Source organism: Cyprinus carpio, chromosome A1 (assembly GCF_018340385.1).
Source record: "Cyprinus carpio isolate SPL01 chromosome A1, ASM1834038v1, whole genome shotgun sequence".
Lineage (NCBI taxonomy): Eukaryota > Metazoa > Chordata > Actinopteri > Cypriniformes > Cyprinidae > Cyprinus > Cyprinus carpio.
Genome location: NC_056572.1, coordinates 3,613,348 through 3,632,772, shown reverse-complemented (window position 1 = coordinate 3,632,772; position 19,425 = coordinate 3,613,348). Strand labels below are relative to the sequence as shown.

Genomic DNA, 19,425 nt, shown 5'->3' with positions numbered 1-19,425 from the left:
TTTTTTTTTTTTTTTTTTTTTTTGGACTGTATGTTGTTGTCTCTGTGTACTGGAAGCTTATGTCACTAAAACAAATTCTTTGTATGCGCAAGCATACTTGGCAATAAAGCTCTTTCTGATTCTGATTCTGATTATTTAATTGAAGGGGGAGGAGTTGGCTGTCACACCGTGGTCTGCCTGAACTACGCTTGAGCTCCATTAGTCCCTCAAACGACATTGTATAAGCTTCATTCTATTGCTGTACTTATACTGGAGCATTGGTGATACTGCCTGCATTTTTTCCCATTTTCTGTGTTATTCAAAAGGTGATGCATAATGAGAGGTGGCATTATGTTTATTGACTTTCACGCTGTAAAATGGAAAAAAAAAAAAACATATCAATCAGTATTTGTTTTGTTGTAAAAAAAATCCTAAAAATAAATGTATTTATTAACGTATTATTATTATCATTATATTCACAATAATAATAAATGTATTATTATAATACACCTTCTAAAATTTTTAGATTTATGCTTAGAACAAGAAAAAAACTATTTGCCAATCACATACAAAAAATACACTTAATTCAAAATATATTTTCAGCAAATAAGTCTTGTTAAAAATCTTCATTTATAATGCAGTTTTGATTTGATTTAGTTTTATTTTTGAAAATCTTGTTTTTTTTTTTATTGTATATAATGTATAGATTTCACATACTTATGCAGAAATTCCGATTTCATTTTTTATTCATCAAACATTTTACTTTTATTATTTTTACTCAGTTTGCATATGAACTTGTCATTAGATCCATGCACAACAAAGAGTGGAGTAAAAGAGACAGATATAAAGAAAAATAAAAGGAGGGAGATGTTTTAAAAAGACAAAGACAGGTAATGCTTAAAAAAAAAAAAATAACAGAATAGCAAGCAGAAGGGATAGAAACCCCACAGAGCAGGAACCCCATACTTTCAAAAAGATTTGCAGGGGATTGTAGGAAAGCAGCAATCCAGGTGTATTGCTTTTTGAAATGCTGAGTAACAGTGTCACCGGGTGAGGTCATTTCAAACAGTAAACTCCGTAATAAACTCTTTTGGTAGTGTTTATAAAGTTGTGGTCACAGTTGTGGCCAGGCATTGAAGAGATATGCAGATGTTCATGGCATCATTTTGGATCATTCTCCACTGAATGATCAACATCAGTGAAACACACTCAATATATATTTATATACAGTAATATATCAATCATACCTTTATATTTGTTTTTTTGTTCTCTTCAGACAAAGATAACTCATATAAAATCATTACACAAAGTATGTCTTACATAGATTTGCTGATACAATTAATGTAAACATTTAAACAAAGAATTCATACATACAAGTACTTCTGACCAAGAATGAAAAAGTGGTTTAAAAAAGACAATGATAATAATAATTTCCTGTTTGTTTTGATTGTGCTGAGGCAACAAATCACAGTTTCAGGGCTAGGCGCTGCTTCCTGACAACATATTTGGATATCAGGGTTTTTTTTTTTTAAATCAAGTTTGCTAACTTTTAAGCAAACATTCATTTTGTTGTGTTATTTTCACATCTTACACAATATACACTCACACAGAGTCCACCTTGACCTGATTGTTGTTGGTCATGAGTGGTGAGGGTTTGCTCTTTAGTCTCTCTTGTGCTTCATTAGAACTTTCCACAAAGAAGATCCTCGCAGTACATACCGAAACCACAATGCGCTTATACTCGCGACGGAAGTTCTGGTTCAGAACTCCATAGACGATTGCATTGAGGCAACTGTTAAAGTAGGCCATGAAATAACTTGCCACAAAGAGCCACTCAGGTATTAAAGGAACCACACGCTCTGGAGAAATCGCCACCGCCAACCCGATGAAGTTTAATGGTGCCCAGCACACGGCAAAAAGCACGAAAACAACAAACATTGTGACGAAGTTTCGCACGTCGTGAGGCGTGATCTTGGGACGATTGTCGGGTTTCACTCGTCGTCGCACCTGTATGACCAAAACCCAGATTCGCAGGTAACAGTAGGTGACGATCATGATGGGAAGGATGAAATGGAAGAAGACGACGGCGATCGTGTAGGCCGAGCTCGCCGACTGCTCGAACGTACAGGAATAAACCCGTGGATCATACTGCAGGGAGCCTACAAATAAGTTGGGCACAATTGCAAGCACCGTCAAGGCCCAGATTAGCAGTACATAGCAAACAGAGTTTTTGTCGCTGTAGAGCTTGTCATATTTGAGGCTGTGGCAGATATAACAGTAGCGGTTAATTGCAATGCCGGTGATGTTGAAAATGGAGCCGATTACACTGACGCCCATCAAAAAGCCGCTGATCTGGCAGTGCATGTATCCCAGGTTCCAGCCCCGGTGAAATATGGAGGTCAGGACCAGCGGATACGGATAGATGGCCACCACCAAGTCTGCCACCGCCAAACTCACCACAAAGATGTTACCTGAGAAACACACATAAAGAGAGAGATACAGGTTAAGTAGTCTTTGACTGCATCCGAATGCTTAGGCTTAGAGTTGAAGCCATATCAGCATTGTGCCTTATATTAAGTGTACATACATGTGTGTGTGTGTGTGTGTGTGTGTGATCGTGTGTGTGTGTGTGTGTGTGTGTGTGTGTGTGTGTGTGTGTGTGCGTGCGTGTGCGTGCGTGTGTGTGAGTGTGTGTGTGTGTGTGAATATATATACAGTGGAGATAAAAAAAAAACTACAATTTCCTAAATTTCAAGGTCACTGCTTGGTCCTATTTGAAGTTATCCTAACACGAGTGGAAAAACAGTATATTGCCAGCAGAGTCAGCATTTTTTACTAAGTCTTCCAGGAGTTCAATAAAGCTTTTATTGCCCCATAAACACAAGCATGAGCTGCACTCCAAATATTTGCCTCCATCAATTCATGGAATGTGCATTCTATGTAAAGTAGGGTGCAGGTGTGCATTTATAAATGTGAGAGTGTGCAATTATTAATTAGGTTCCCTCACTGTGTGGATGGTTAGGCATGGCCTATAGCTGATGGCTGCATTAGGGTAAGAGCACGGGCGGTTTTAATGAATGCATATCTCTAATTGCCGCCAGGCACAAGAACTTGACATTGTGTGTAAAGCTGAAATAATTAACTAACATTGTAATCAAGAGGGAAACACTAAAGGCAGTTGCACTCCCTCTTTTCTTAAGACTGTATAAGAAGATGCATGCAAATGCAAACATAGATGCTTTCTGTTTCATACAATACGATATGTTTGATTTTATTGCATTACAAAAGCACTGATATTATTTATTTCACAAAAGGGAAAGAAAAAAATACAAAAGAAATCTGAGTAATATGTCATTTTTGTCAGAGCAATGAGACTATTTGGAAAGCAAATTTTATGCTTCTCAGATTTTTCTACTGAGAAAAAAAAGACACTAATAATCTCTCATGCATTAAAAGAGATCAGTTTACCAAGATACCAAAGTCTACAATCAACCACCTGGACTATCTGATATGCTTTTCATCCTGTTTGACAAATTTTTTTTTTTCCTTTTTTTAAGACATAGATTATGAAACTAGGGTCACCACAAGAGATGGAGTCAGAGGAAAAACTGCAACAAGACAAAAAAAAAAAGTATTTTTACAAAATGTATTTTTAGGGCTGTATAAGTTAACATATTAACTTCCACTGTTATCTTATTAGGGGTATTTTATTAAAATTTATTTTTTGGGCTGTATTATTTTACATATATTCTTCCTCTTTTTTTATAGTGATGTTGATAAGACATTGAGAAATGTTCTTATGAGTCAGCTGTCTCGCAGCCCCCTCGCAATGTCAGCGTGTGTCAGTAGTCTTGTCAAAGCGTAGAACAGAAGCACTAATTTGTGGGCAATGGCGGTCCGTCTTGAAGATTAGCTTGCAGTGGCCTGAAGCAAAGCTGTCACTCACATATCCCCTCAAGCATGCCGTTGACATGCCATCCAAGTAGGGCAATGTAATTGTATCAACATTTTGGGGTTTTTAAAAGATATCTTCTACACTCCTTTTGGACAAATAACCTTGGCTGTTCTTAAATACCAGAGGTCATTTCTCTGAGCATCCTTCTTGTTTCTAATATAAAGCTTAAAGGGATACTTCACTTAAAAATTATAATTTTGTCATTGTTTACTCACCCTCATATTGTTCCAAACCTCTATGTTCTTTCTTTTGTGGAACATATTTTGGGGGGAAAATAATCTTCTGAAAGGCTTTCTTTTTTTTCTGTTCAGTTTTTAGTATGTTTTTATTATTATTATTATTATTATTTCCCACTACTATTTTGTACAACACTGACTTTAATTATATGGACAAAAAGCAATCAAGGCTCACTGGAAAAATATTTTTGTGGCAACATTTCTGAAAAATATTACACTACTTGTTGCACATTTAGCAACTTTTTTCAAAGTGAAACGTCCAGTCAGTGGTGCTAAAAGCGTGTTCAGTTTTTCCCAAAACAGAAAACCAGATGAATGTGATTCTGGCAATGTTTTATTATGTATAACCAACCGATAGTGTTAACAAAGGCAAATGTGAGAAAAAAAATACATTTTCTAATGCAGCCATGCCATTTTTGCTTGTTTATATCGCAAGTAAATGCTGTACCAGGTGAGCTACCTAGCAAGTTTACTAAGCCAGAAAATCCATATACATGTATATGCAGCTGGTCATGTGATGCAAACATCAAAATGTATTAATTTACAAATCATGTACTATGGTAAAAAAAAAAAAAAATGTTTTGAGGTCTGCCCCTGTAATCATAATTTTGTGCTGAATTTTCTGTGTGAATTGTAAAGTATGCTGACAAAAGGGTTGAATCATTCCAAATTCATTATGTGTTCCACAGAAGAAAGAATATTATAAAGGATTGCAATAATATAAGAATGAGTAAATGATGACAGAATTTTCATTTTTGGGGTAACTATCCCATTGATGATCTCTAACTGAATCTAAACATACACTTGCTCATGGAGGCATTCAAAAGTTCACAAAACAAGATTGTTTCAAATCTCTCAGCAGTCACGGTTTGTCCTAGACTCAAGACCTCAGATGGAGCCATTACAGGTTAAGTCTTGATGCACACTGACAGCAGAGGTTACTTGGGTTGTCTCTATGCAGACTTCACTGGTGCACTCCACTTATTTGTGACTAAGAGGGGTGGATGATGGAGGCTAGGAACCCTTCTTTCTTACAGACAGAAGGAGGAATGGAAGAAATCAAAGAATTGTCCTTGACAAAGTCAAGCTGTTAAGTCCCAAGGGAATGTGATGCCATTGGCTTTGCTTGGCTGCCAGTCTGTGAGTTTGGGTTATCAGAGAGATTAAGGTGTCACTCAAACCATTTTATTTAGCTTACAGGAAAATAGGACTCTGGCTCGTGGAAGACATTCCCCATTTTCTCCATCACTCTTTCCAGTTGGTTCCCAAACTTTTAAATGTTTTCCCTTGTGGTATTTTAGATCGGTACCAAACTGACAAGTGATAGAAGCATATTACCAGAAAGATATTAGTCTCTGCCCTTAAACAAATGGCCTCTGACATTCCCTCTAACCACTTAACACCTTGTAATCTTCCAGCTTCCAGTGAATCACATTAGTGTGTGCATATCATTTTCTCTTTTCAGAGTCTTCTATCAAATGTATGGAATAGGCATTCACATGCTAAAGTTCAGGGCTGCTTCAGGCATGGCCAGACTCGTCAGGTGTGGCCAATATCCTTGCAACGCCATGCTGTCTCAATTAGAGCACAATGCCTAGGGCCAGAGCTCAACTTGCGCAAGAGGAGATAGGTCAGCAGGTCACCAAATTAACAAGGACAGAATATGAGGCAGCTTCCCTTTCTTCCTTCAGGCAGGTCATTATACATAACCTTAATGTATGTTAAACACCTCACGAATATGACTACATTTCAATATGTCAAGGCATGCCATTTTACAGATGCATCAGCAGAGGAAGCGCTGTAATTGCATGCATACAGTATATTACATTTACACTTGACTACTTAACAATTAACATTACGAATACTGTTTTAGTGTAGAAATACATTATCATGAATGTCAATCTATACTTTACATATAAACAATATTCTAGATCGCTTCCTCAGCTCTTGAAATGGAAAAAGTTTTCCACATAGATTGACTGATATGGTTTTTTAATGGATTCAGTAATATATGTAAATTTTAGGGATACCAGCATGCCTAAATTTAGTTCAACAGTCAAATTATTCTCATGACATTTGGTTCCATTATGGTTCTGGAATTTCTGCATTCTACCACCGATGAAGATGTATGTGCAAATATATGTGAAACACACAGCATAAGATCAGAGGTGTCCAATCCTGCTCCTGGAGAACCAATACCCTGAAGAGTTTGGATCTAACTTGCCCCAACACACCAGTCTGAAAGTTTCTAGTAATGCGGAAGACTTTGAATAGGAGGTTTTTTTGCATATTTACTTGGGATTGGAGCTAAATTATGCAGGACAGTGGCTGTCTGGAAGCAGGATTGGACAACTTAAAACTTTTGTGATTCATTGTTTATGGCAATTTAAGATGCTGGTCGACAAACATGGGTTTATCAATGGCTGATGTTTGATAAGAAGAAAACAAGGTATTGTAATATATAATATGCATATGCATAATACATTTAACACAAACTAACTGAATCATAATTTTTCACTCAAAAAAATAAAATAAATAAATCCACTGTCCATTCACAAAGATATCAGTAGAATAAATACCAATTTATATAAAATATCAATGCTGAAAACTTCAAAAACAGCAACCTGCAATATATATCAGCAGAAAAATGTATCATGAAAAGTTCTCATTTGGCACTCAATAAACTTTTCTTATTATTATCAATACTGAAAATAGTTGTTCTGCTCAATATTGTTTTGTGGAAATCAAGATACATCTTTTTCAGGGTTCTTTGATGAATAGAAAGTTCAAAAGGATGACATTTATTTGATATAAAAATATTTTGTGAGTGTTCTTACTGAATAACAGAACTTAAAAAAAAATAGATTAAAAAAAAAGTCTTAATGACCCTAAACTTTTGAATGCTAGTGTATGTCTGATTTATTATGACTCACATGCTCTCTGAAATCGTAAACTGAAGAAAAAAAAGCAAGGTAGCTAATGCAAAAAGAATTGTTTCTCCATTTCCATTCTATTCTACATCAAAAAGAATAACAAAAACAGGAATCAGTAATGAATTGGAATTGTTAAGTGGAATCAGAATCAGAATCATGAAATTATATATGATTTGACATTCAGTTAGATGTTTATTTTGCGTGAATCACCTTATACTACAAGCTTGAAATAATGTTGCAATTCTCTGCATGACATAGCACAGAATCACCCCTTTAATTGGGCCTGTGTGTGTTTTCACAACTCAGTGAATGAGAGAGGTTTCTGAACACTTCGTTGATGAAGATTATACAGTAAAAACCCATAAAACGAATGGCAAAGACTCTGTGAATGGAAAACAGCAAGTGGGTGGCTTTGAATGTAAAATTCATAATGACTCCAATTATAGTCGATAAAATGAAAACCTCTAGGCTTTCAGCTAATTATCAACCAATTACCCTTCCTTTTAAACACCCACATAGCTGGCTGTGGTCCCTTAATATATCTTTCTGAGACAAAAATAGGACAGGGAACCTGTGACAGAAATAGCCTTCTAGTTTTTCTCCAAGCTGTTTACTGTGCCAGCAAAAGCCCTTTCACCTGTGCAGTCTACCATAATGTGATTTGACCTGATATGAATATCATGTTTATGAACAAGAAAGGTAATTGACAAGCCTCTCTCTCGCTCTCCCTCGCTCTCTCACTCTCTGTATACTGCAATTCTGAGTCTGTTTGAAAACAAAAGAAGCGCTTTGATGGCTCTGTATGAATATTAATAACAGTACTCCTCAGAAGTTCATTTACTGAAGAGAGCAAAAAGGTATGAATTTTATTTTCACATCTGAATGGAAATGGCTCTCTTTTACTCTTATGGGTTTCCCCAAAGGCACACCAAGCAAAGCACCAAGGTCAAATAGTTTTCAGTCACTGGGTTTAGTGATGCACTCAGAGGCAACAAGGTGTTACATGGAGGACTGTGAGCACAGTAATCTGCTTGATTAACTCCCTTCAGTAAACAGCGCTGAAATTCAAAACCAACCCCTCCAACCATGATGCCATGCTGCTAGTGTGGAGTTAAACTGAGGGACAAGGGCATACAGCGACACATTAACACATTAGTGTGCAGACACATGCAGCATGAAACTGCAGACGCCAGAAGCTTCCGTATTTAGAACCAGAATTCCCTCAACACGCTTAAAGACTATATGGCATTGTGTGTGAAGGATGACTTTAAATACTACATGCCGTATATGACAAATGCAGCTTACAGCCCACAACAATGAATCTCATAAATAGGGAAGATGAGGTGAATTTATTGTGCAGGTCTCACAACACATACTGTATTCCTTATAAAGGTCAAAATATGTTTTCATAGATGTCTTAGCTCCGTAGTTGAGTTTGTTTGCTCATATATTTATTCATTCATAATGAAGGTGTCCATATTTGGCACTCAAAAAAAAAGAAAGAAAGAAAAGAAAACACTGAACCTGGGAATCTCCTACGTTTGTGTTTATTATGACATACAGTATTCAAGTTAGAAATTAAATAGCAGTATCTAAAATAAGATAAATGAACTATAAATTATGGAAAAAAGCTCTTTTGTTGTGTTGTACAAGGGAAAAAGGATAAGTGACTCATATCACTATTACCAAAAAAATAATTGATTCACACTTGGCATCTAAGAAAAATTAATAAATATGTATTAAATAAGATTAGTGTAAACTGTGTTTACTGTGTAAACTGAATTTAATAAGAAACTTGAGGAAACTGGTTGCCCTAAAAACATTAGTATTGTGAACTTTAAATTAATTAAATGTTTTGTAATGTCAATTAATTTGCAGTTATTACACATAATATATTTAAGTTCAATGTACTATATAAGTTGTTTTATATTTTCAATTTGATAAATTATAAAATTTAGAAAAAGCAATAATTCATATAATTTTCTGTTTTATTTCAATTTAATTCCAAATGGCATTTTAAAAACACAACAAAACTTGAATTTTTCAAGTCCCGAAAACATTTCCCCATAAAACTTGATAAACAAACACACTAGTAACAAATTAACTTATTGTTAAACAGTCTATCTCAGAATCACAACAAACTGCATAAAAATGATATGGTTTAGTTTGATTACACTCTTGAGTTCACAATATTGGTAGTATTGCATTTTGGGTGCCAGCTCACCTTTTCCCAGGTTGAGCATTATCTGCTGAATACAAAATAAAGATTGGTCAGTTCATCCATTACCAAACTTTCGTCGATTGCCACAATGGGTTTAGCTGTGGACTTTCTTGACCACTGCTGAGGGAGTCTGTATTGTCAGCTGCATCCTAACAGAGGATTATTAAGATCTTGTCATTTGAAAGTGTTGCCTGTGTAATGTTAAATTACTTTTTTAATGGTAATTTTGCCAATGTTCAATCATTCTTTATACAGTTATGGTGTCTATATTTATTTTTTCATTTATGTATGTATTTGTTGTTTTTTTCAAATTTGACTTACAGTGCATTAGGCTATATATTTTTTATCAGTATGTGTGTTCGCTGGGAATTGAACCCACAACCTTTTGCGCTGCTAACGCGATGCTCTACCACTGAGCCACAGGAACATATAATGTCTATATGCAAATAAACAATGTGTTCTCTTTCTCTGTGTTATATCTGCTCCAAAATATCCCTCTTTATTTGTCAGCAAAAGTCTGACGGATTACGTATTTTACATCAACTGGCTGACATTTGCTGACAAATAAATGGGTATTTTTGACAGTTCCAGGGCTTTTGTGAAAACTGCAGATCATGCTTCAGCATTTCTGCATCCCAGCTGGATAAATCGGACAGTCTGTCATTTCCAAAAAAATAATGTTTACATTTATGAATTTGGCAGAAACTTTTATTCAAAGCAACTTACATCATTAAAGGTATACATTTGATCAGCTCAGACATGACCTTGGTGTTTCTAACATCATAATCTCTTTATTACCTGAATTAACATGTAAGAGCCAAAATGTGAAAATCAACCCCAAACACTCAGAAATGAACCGCAGACCAGCTTAATAAGATGAGTTCAGTTCAATTCAAATTAAAGGGCTTCTCTTCACTTTAAAGTTATTTTTGAGAATTCACCAAAATTCAGGCGAACCGCTCAAAAACCCCTAAAACAAATCCAATGAAAACAAACACTGCCACACTTAAATGACAAGCAAGCACTTTCAGAAAACCCAGATCCCCCTGTGAATGAACGTCCAAGCGAATTTCTCACTGGCCACAGGAATAAACACCATTGCATCCTGTTAAACTGACTTGAAATGATTACTCTTTGGCTTAACTCAAGTGTTTTCATTTTGAAAGAACATGTTTCAATCAAGTAGCTCAAAATAAATCGTAATCTGGATGTAATCAGTGCCATCTTTAGACTCTAACATCATATGTGTAAAGAGAAGCTAGATTTAACTTGCTAGTATGTTATTCTAGCACTTTGGCTGAACTTGATTTAATCATGGACAGTGGTTCCACATGATTGAAATATGTTATTTCCTCTCAAATACTTGTACAATCAACTAAAGTGAACTGAGAAAACTCAACTAAAATTAGGCATGTCCAAATAACTTGATTTAATCGTGTCGAACCAGTGTACATGATTGAATCATGTTCAGCCAAAGAGTAAAGTGAAATATAATTTTATATTAATACTTATTATTGTTGTTGTTGTTGTTGTTGTTGTTGTTATTCCCCTCAATAACTAATGCTTATACTGAAGAAGTTAACCCTAATCTAAATGAAAATACTAAATGCATAAAATAAAAATGTAAACTGAAATATTATTTTTAAATAGTTTATTATACTTATATCGTTATTCTTTTTTCTGTAACCCTTTTGTTTAGGGACCAATTATCACTATTAACTAGCTGCTTATTAGCATGCATATTACCAGCATATTGGCTGTTTATTGGTACTTACTGTATAAAGCACATATTAATGCCTTATTCTGCATGACCATATTTTAGATCCTCCTATACCATACCTAAACTTAACAACTTACTTTATAACTATTAATAAGCAGCAAATTAGGAATTAATTGAGAAAAAACTCCTAGTTAATAATGATTTAATTGTGAGAATTATTGGTACCAAACATTTTCCATATAGTGTTGGTCAACAGGGGCTCTTTGAGTCAAAAAGTTTGAGAATACAACCTCATGTCACTGGTGTTATGCCGCAGCTTGCGGACGGTGTGACGGTACCTGTCGTACAAGCTCAGTGTCTCCCGTGAGTGAGCAGAGATGACAAAACACCACAGGTGGTGTCACACTCCGCGTCAGGCAAGTTCGGAGCAAAGTTGGCAAGACACGAGCTGACAGATCCATGCCACAGACTCTGAAACACATGCACATTCACATGAACTCTGAAAGAAAGAGAGGTGGAGACAGAGAAATACACACAGCACTACTGAGGCCTTCACCCTGTCAGATGACAGGTTTGAGCCCAAGTCACCAAACACACACACACACACACACACACACTGACAGGACTGTCAGTTCTACTTCTCATCCACTGAGTGTCAAGCATTAGGCTGTCCTATTCAAACAAGCATGTCCTCCAAGAGCAGTGGCGTGTGGTGGTCTACTGTAATTTTCCGGTGTAAATTCATAACGTTTTAACAGTTTTAAATTATATGGAATAGCATTTACCTTATACTATCAACAAGGAAACACAAATATAATGTAATAGGAATATCGTATCACTCGTATCACAAAAAAAAAAAAAATGTTTGAAAGCAAGCAGATTTGTGATACAACAAAAATTCAAAAAATTAGATATATTATCAGTATAAAGTTTGAGAACCACTGTGCTATTAAAAAAAAAAAGTTCAGGGATGCTATCAAGCATTTCAAAATTTATTTCATTTATTTGTATTAATATACTTTGAATCAAGTTAACTACAGTTACACAGTAACAAAAACTATATATTTTTTTTCTCTATATTATTCAGAAAGGCTATTGTTGTTTTACTATTTTTATTAATATTCTCCTTCATAACAGCTCATTAGTGATCAAATTCTCACCAAACTTGCACAAAAAAAAGAAAGAAAGAAAGAAAGAAAGAAAGAAAGATGCAAATCATTTCAATTTGTGACCAAAAATAATGTTGTGGGTGAGGCAAAAAGATGCTTTGTTCTGAAATGTTATCTGTTGATGTCTCTGTTAGATATCATTACTTCAGAAATATCAATTAAAATTATTTTTATTGTTATTAAGAGTTATTAAATTCTGAAAATATTCAAATATTATGCACACTACCGCTCAAAAGTTTGGGGACTGTAAGAAATAAAAGAAATCTTTTTTAAGACATTAATACTTTTACTCACCAAGGATGCATTAAATGGATCAAAAGGGACAGTAAAGACTTTTACACTGTAACAATAAAAATCTATTTAAAATAAATTGAATTTCATCTATTCCTAGAATCCTGATAAAATGTCTCAACTTCCACAAAAATATTAATTATCTGTTTTCAACATTGATATTAACAATCAATGCTTCTTGAGCATCAAATCAGCATACTGTATTAGAGTGATTTCTGAAGGATCATGTGACACTGAAGACTGGAGTAATGATGCTGGGAAAAAAACTGTCTGAAATTGAAAAAATAATTTTATATTTCACAATTTATTTTCAATTTTAATAATAGTTCATAATATTATTGTTCTACTACATTTTTGATCAGATATTTCCATTTGTAATGACTAAATGTTTGCACACTAAAGCAAAATTAAAAAGTAAGATTAAAATCTTTTTCTTACAGTACCCTTAAAGTGACCATTTTCCTTTTCCCATTGAAAAAAGCATTTTATTAGAGCATACAGGAAGAAATGGTGTAAACGCATTCAACATGACTCACTTTCTGGAACAGAAGCAGCCCCCAGTTTTTGTGAGTTACAATAATGATAGCAGCAGAGAAATGTGTGCTACGCTGAATAACAGAAAAGCACATATGAGGTAACTGCTGACAGTAGAGGGTGGAGAAGTCAAGCATGCCTTTAACACATTTCTCATATTCATTATGAGTGTGTACTGTTAGGCGTGGGCTGAAGAGCTGAGCATATTATGAGGGTCAGGAATACAGCGCTCCTTCATTTCACCTCCTCAGTTTTAAATAAAGGCCCACTGAAAAAAAAAAAAAAAAAAAAAAAAATATATATATATATATATATATATATATATATATATATATATATATATATATATATATATACACACACACACACACAATTTCAATTAGTCTCAGATCTGTATTTAAACATTTTACTCATCAAAATTGTATATAATATCGTATAGTATATATACTGCAGTATATTATGTATATTATAAAAAAAAAACACACACACATTAGTCTCAGACAGAAATAATTTTAGAATTTCTAACATAGCAAGTGAATCCACCAAGGTCATGGTAAGTGGAATGTGACAAGGGTCACCAGGAACAATATAGTGTCTCTTGCCCTTTTGTGCTGCTGTGAGTAATAGTTATGATTGGTGTTGGAGAAGGTCCTAGAAAAACATTAAACACATTTATTGAGAATGAACAATAAGGAAAAAGCTTGTTTCCAGAACATTCCACGTTATGAGTCCATGATTTCAGGACAATCAACTTTTAAGAGGTGCTCAGTGTCAGCAATTCTCACACCCCGTGAGAGATTTTTAAAGGTACAGTACATCATAACAGCAGCAGTAAAGCCCAGTGGTGGAAGTGGCTTAGAGATTGAAAAATTACTCCAAGATACTCTCAATTTCCAGCCTTGCAGCCACAAGTAAATGGATTTGATGTGTTTGAAGTGTGTGTGCTCACATATAATAAGATTTAGAGGATCACAGGACTTGCATAAGAGACAGAGATACTTTTCATTCTCTCACATACAGTATTTTTTTATGTATAAGGTATAACTCAATAGCATGCATATGCTTGAAACCACAAACAGAGCTACCTGTCCCTTTATTGATAGTGGCAGTTGCCTTAGCCCCTTCCATCTGCCATTCACTTCTTTAAATCACCATTAAGAAGCAGATATCAGAAGCTCTGGCATGATGCCCAATATAGAGCCTGATCAGCATTTGTATATGTGTCTGTGTGAGTGGTATGGGACCTGCAGATCAGTTTTAGAAATGCTGCCTCCAGGCAAAAAAACGCAAGCTATTGCAGTCTTCATAACTGCTAGATCAAGTCGAGTGTTACGGAAGAATCTTTTAGTTTTTTTTTTTTTTAACTTTGAAGGTTGCAAGGGACTAATCACAAATTTGTTAAACTACACTTAAGATCCTAATTAAAAAGGTAGCTAGATACACCAGTGGTTTTCAAACTGCAAGATGAGGTCAAAATTCAAAGGGGAACAGTGTAATATTTCACTACAATGCTACAAACTACATTTTTAACAGTATAATTGGGCATATTTTGGCTAGAAGGGGATCTTAAAAAGTTTAAATCTTTACAATTATCGTAATATAATTTATTTGGCACAAAACAATGAGGAACAATTGACTCCAGCATCTCTGCAACCATACACAGGACAAGCGGATTGGAAAATGGATGGATGGATGGATGGTTTGTTGTTTGCTCGGGCAGGTTATGTATACCAAGAAGTGAAATAAATAAACAAAAATAAAGTGTTTGAAAAAAATAATCTGAATGAAACAATTCACTAAAACGAATTCCATACATACAGGCAGTTCAGAAGAGCGTTTCATTATTGCTTTAGTTCACAGCATCTAACAATGTGAATGTGTCATAACAAATTGTGACATTTTTGTGACATTACACTGCTACTCGAAAAAGTAGCTTGTTACTTTAAAAGAAACGAGATCTGCTATAATGAACACATTCTACTATGGTTCTATAACCTCCTCAACACTCGATGACTCAAGCAAACCCTTCAGGCTCATTGTGAAAAAGTCACTATTCAGGCAAATCAGTGACCCACTAGGAGAAGAACAGCAGCCATGCAGCAAAATGTCTTATAGCATGACAATGGTTCCATTATGTGCACACTTTTATTCAGAGTAACCTTCACCTTTTCAGATAATGTACAATGTATGCAGTGCCTCAAAAGACTTCCTGAACCTCCACTTATCAACTCACTCAATACAAGATGCAGTGTTGGACGACTGCAAGGCCCACTCTCAAGTAGTATGTCAGACTGTACAATATATAGTACATTTGAGCTTAAGACTCTTGTAACAATTGAGAGCAAATGAAAAAGAAAAAAAGAAATAAAGTCACACTGCAAGACATACAGTCACATTGTGAAGTACAGTATAAATTTGCATTTATGAGAAACATATTCGCATCATTTTTTGATCAGAGGTGGGCTTCCACATTAAGAAAAACCTGTTTCTGAAGAGGAAGGTTGTAAAAACATTATATACTGAAGACAATTGTGCCGAAGAACATTTTCAAAATCATTTCACATAATCTCTACGCCTGCTCTTTCTTTTCTTATTTCTCAATATCAGATTCACTGAAAAGTATAAAACCCCACACTCTTTTTAATGGGGTCATATTATGCGCAATGAAATTTTCCTTAATGTTTTGAGATAAAGAGCCTGAGCTTGTAAAACATCCTCCTCAGTCCAAAAAGACCATTTATTACTGCAATAATGACTCATTCTGAACTTATTCGGTACAGGTTGTTTTGAAGACTTTCACAACATTTTGCAAGCTTTGCAGCAAGGCTGTTACTCAAAGCTACAGTAGGTGTTTTTTCTTCTCAATGGCATTTGCTCGGCTGGCACAAGACTCCTACATCCACAATTTGAAAACTGCTATCTTTGCTCACACGCACTCAGTTCTGAGCCAATCACCAGAGTTGTAATGCTCTCAATCACTCTGCAGCAAAGGGAAAAATGACATCATAATGCTGAATGACTGATGGAATCGAAAAGTATCTATATTTATAAAACATCTGCCACATTATAATTGAATATTGCCAGAATATACTGCATGTTGCGTGCAAAAAAAAAAAAAAAAAACAGAACACACAGCTTTTTGAATATCCATGATTTGGTGAAAGATGCTTTTTAGTTAACTAGGGTCTGTACCAGTACCAGGGACTAATGGGTCCATGCTAACTAGCTAAACCTTGACCCCACTAAAGCAATGTGTACACCTGCGTCATACACACATGAACGGGCTCAGGTGTCCCAGACACCTTTTATGGAAAATAAAAGCTCAATCGTATCAATAATATGCAGAGAAAGGATGATTTCTTGCTTCTCCCTCTTTCGCTCCTCTTCATAAAACCAATTACCAAGGCTTGAGCTCCAATTTGCAATTACTGGGCCGAGCAGATTCTTGACAAAGATTGGATTAATCCCATTTCTGCCTGCTATTTTTTCAAGTGCACTTAATATAGGAAGCATTTTATAAGAAACCACTTAACTACTGTATATAATAAAGTGGACAAAGTCTCTAAAAAAACCTTTAGTACACAGAACCCAACTCTAGGAAAACTTCCAGTGAGCTGCTGATAAGAAACCAAAGGGTAGAAAAATCTTAGTGCCCACCTTCATATTCACAATCATTTAAAATTATAATAACCAAAATCCAGTATTCTTGACTGAAGAATCAGTATTGTGTGGTGTGTACTTCAATCAAAATGTCTTGCATAATACCACTGTAATTGTTTTATTTATGAGAAAAAACCGCCTTATTATCTACCAGCAAGAGAAATGACCAGATAGTCACTGTATTCCCTATACTGTAAGATAAATTGAATATTAAGACTGGATCACCAGTCAGCTTGAAAAATTATAGTAGCTATCTTTAAGTTTCCCGAGTCATTACAGGAGGGCAGAAACCGTTCAGCAGCTAAACAAATCTTATTCCCAAGGTAACATTATTTCAATGATTCAGTGCTCCTACAGATGGGATTTCTCACGACAGAGCGAACTATGGAATAAATGAATGTGTCAAATAAAAGATTGAAAACAAAAAAACAAGATGGAGAAAACAGAAGCAACAAACAAACACACGCATGTGTGAAATTGCGCCCACGCATACAGTATGTTCTTCTTTGTGACATTCTCAAATATTCTACAGCATGCATCTGGGGTCTATGTCTCGTCTGATTGGCCAGCAGGCTGATTCTCTTATTTCTATCATTCTTTGCTTTATTAAGCAGATGTATTCAGCCTCAGTTGACCCAAAGAGATCAGATAATCTGCTTAAATTGAAAAAATGTAATGCTTTGACCCAAAGAGATCAGTTTGTTTGATTTGAAAAAATGTAATGCTCATGTAATTTCATTTTAATTTTTTTTTTTGTTAGCCGTGTAAAGGTAAGACAGAGCATGGATCATCTGGCTCCATGTAGCTGGAAGATACAGCACAGAGAGTAGAGAGACAGTCCTTCAGGGTCAGCTAGCCTTAATGCTAAGGTTTACAAATATTGCAGATTCTTGTCTTATGTTTGGATGCAACATATTTCTCTCTCTCATTTCCTCTTTCCGACAAAGACAAGAAGGCTTTTACTGCTAATGCATTAACGGTACACAAAAAAACTGAATTGTACCATCAACGTTCATAATTAAAGCTTATAATCAATAAGTTTTCTTCCAACATTCTTACTCAGGAGAAATCAGGATTCTCTGATGAAGTGAAAGATCAAAAGAACAGCATTTAACAGCATTATTACTGACCCCAAACTTTTTAAAGGTAGTGTACAATTATGATTTTGTGATGACAATCATGTGCTATTAACTTGCAAATATCATTCCTACAGTATATGACATGAAAGTACCACTGTATAGCAAATATTTCATAAGGCTTACATACTTTTTTTTTCTAGTTTTCATTGTGCACACACACACACATACAAACTTATACACAAAGTAGGACAGGACAGAAATGTAAATGATACAATATTGCCAAAGCTTAGTATACATGTACAAAAAGATAAAAAATAATAATATAATAACAATAATAATTAAATGAACATCACAGTAATAGAATTAAATAGTATAACATCTTAGAAGTATTAAACTGTAACAAATTACAACATGTCTCCTTATCTCTGTCTCACTTGCACGCACATAGATGGATGAACACTGGCAGACACACATATTGTAAATACATAAACACATGCAATTATGCAATTTTTAGTGTGTTTGAAAGGAGATCTAACAATGCTTGTGTAGAATGCAAGAGAACAGGACCCGAGATAAGATACGCTTGTATTAACATTATGATAACACATTTCTCTGCTTTTCATTGCTACTGCTTTCCTCACTTTCTGTCACCCTCCCTCTATTTAATTAATTTTCTGTCTCTCTCTATATTTACAGTATCTATCTCTCTATTTATATCCACCACAAATATTCCTGTCTGTACTGTAAGCAGGAGTCAAGATACTGTTTTAAGATTCGTTTTCACATAATATATCTCACAATAGTTTTTTTGTTTGTTTGTTTGTTTGTTTGTTTGTTTGTTTTGTTTTGTTTTTTTCTTGTTTTAAGCATGAATCTCACCTCACTAAACTGTTAAGATTATTGAAAGAAAAAAACATGAAAAGCAAATTATGTTTCTGTCCAACAATGTCCGTATTGAGCAATACTGCAATCTTTAATATGAACATGAATGGAAATGAGTGATTTCCGAGGACAGGCCGGTGATGAGGGGTATGTAGGTCAAAAGAACAGGAATTTTATGTTTTCTCTGGGGTCTCTTAGTATTGCATTGTCTTTGTTAATGGCTTCAGTAATGTATCTCTGACCTCTTGACAGAATCCATTAAAAAGCCACAGTATCTCATGGTCATGTGTCTCTATTATAGTGACCGGTGGAGGAGAACAGAAGAAAAAGGGCAGAAGAAAAATACAGACAACAGCAAACAGGCACAGCCTGTGAGATTCACAGGTAATGCATCAGCTACAGGATTAAATGACCTATTTCTGACTATAATATTTAGGGCCTCTTCCATCATAAAGCCTGTGAAAAATAAGCTTCCTCTTTCACTCAGCCTCCCTCTCTTTTCACATACACATTCACTTCCGAAATGACAGAGAAACAAAACAACAAGAGCGCTTGATTTCAAAATCTGACTTCAAACATTATGAGAGAATAGAGCTATTGTCCTTTAGTTCTTTGAAGTTTTATTTATCACCCCTTTCTCTTCCTTTCATTCTCTCTCTCACTGTCAGACCAGACCTGACGGTGCGCATGTAGATTGGCACTGTAAAGCATGTGCGCTCCGTGTGAGGTCCTGAGACAGAAAGAGATGGATAAATGATTGGATGAA

At 35.1% G+C, this 19,425-nt stretch overlaps 1 protein-coding gene across 1 annotated transcript in view; it reads right to left on the bottom strand.

Annotated features, from left to right (window-relative positions):
* Nucleotides 1-760: 760 nt before the first annotated feature.
* Nucleotides 761-19,425, bottom strand: part of mtnr1aa (melatonin receptor 1A a) — a 29,272-nt gene continuing 10,607 nt past the window's right edge. Inside the window, exon 2 of the mRNA XM_019088556.2 lies at nt 761-2,450. Within this exon, the coding sequence (XP_018944101.1) occupies nt 1,582-2,450 (869 nt within the window). The 3' untranslated portion in view covers nt 761-1,581. The remainder of the gene's footprint in view (nt 2,451-19,425) is intronic.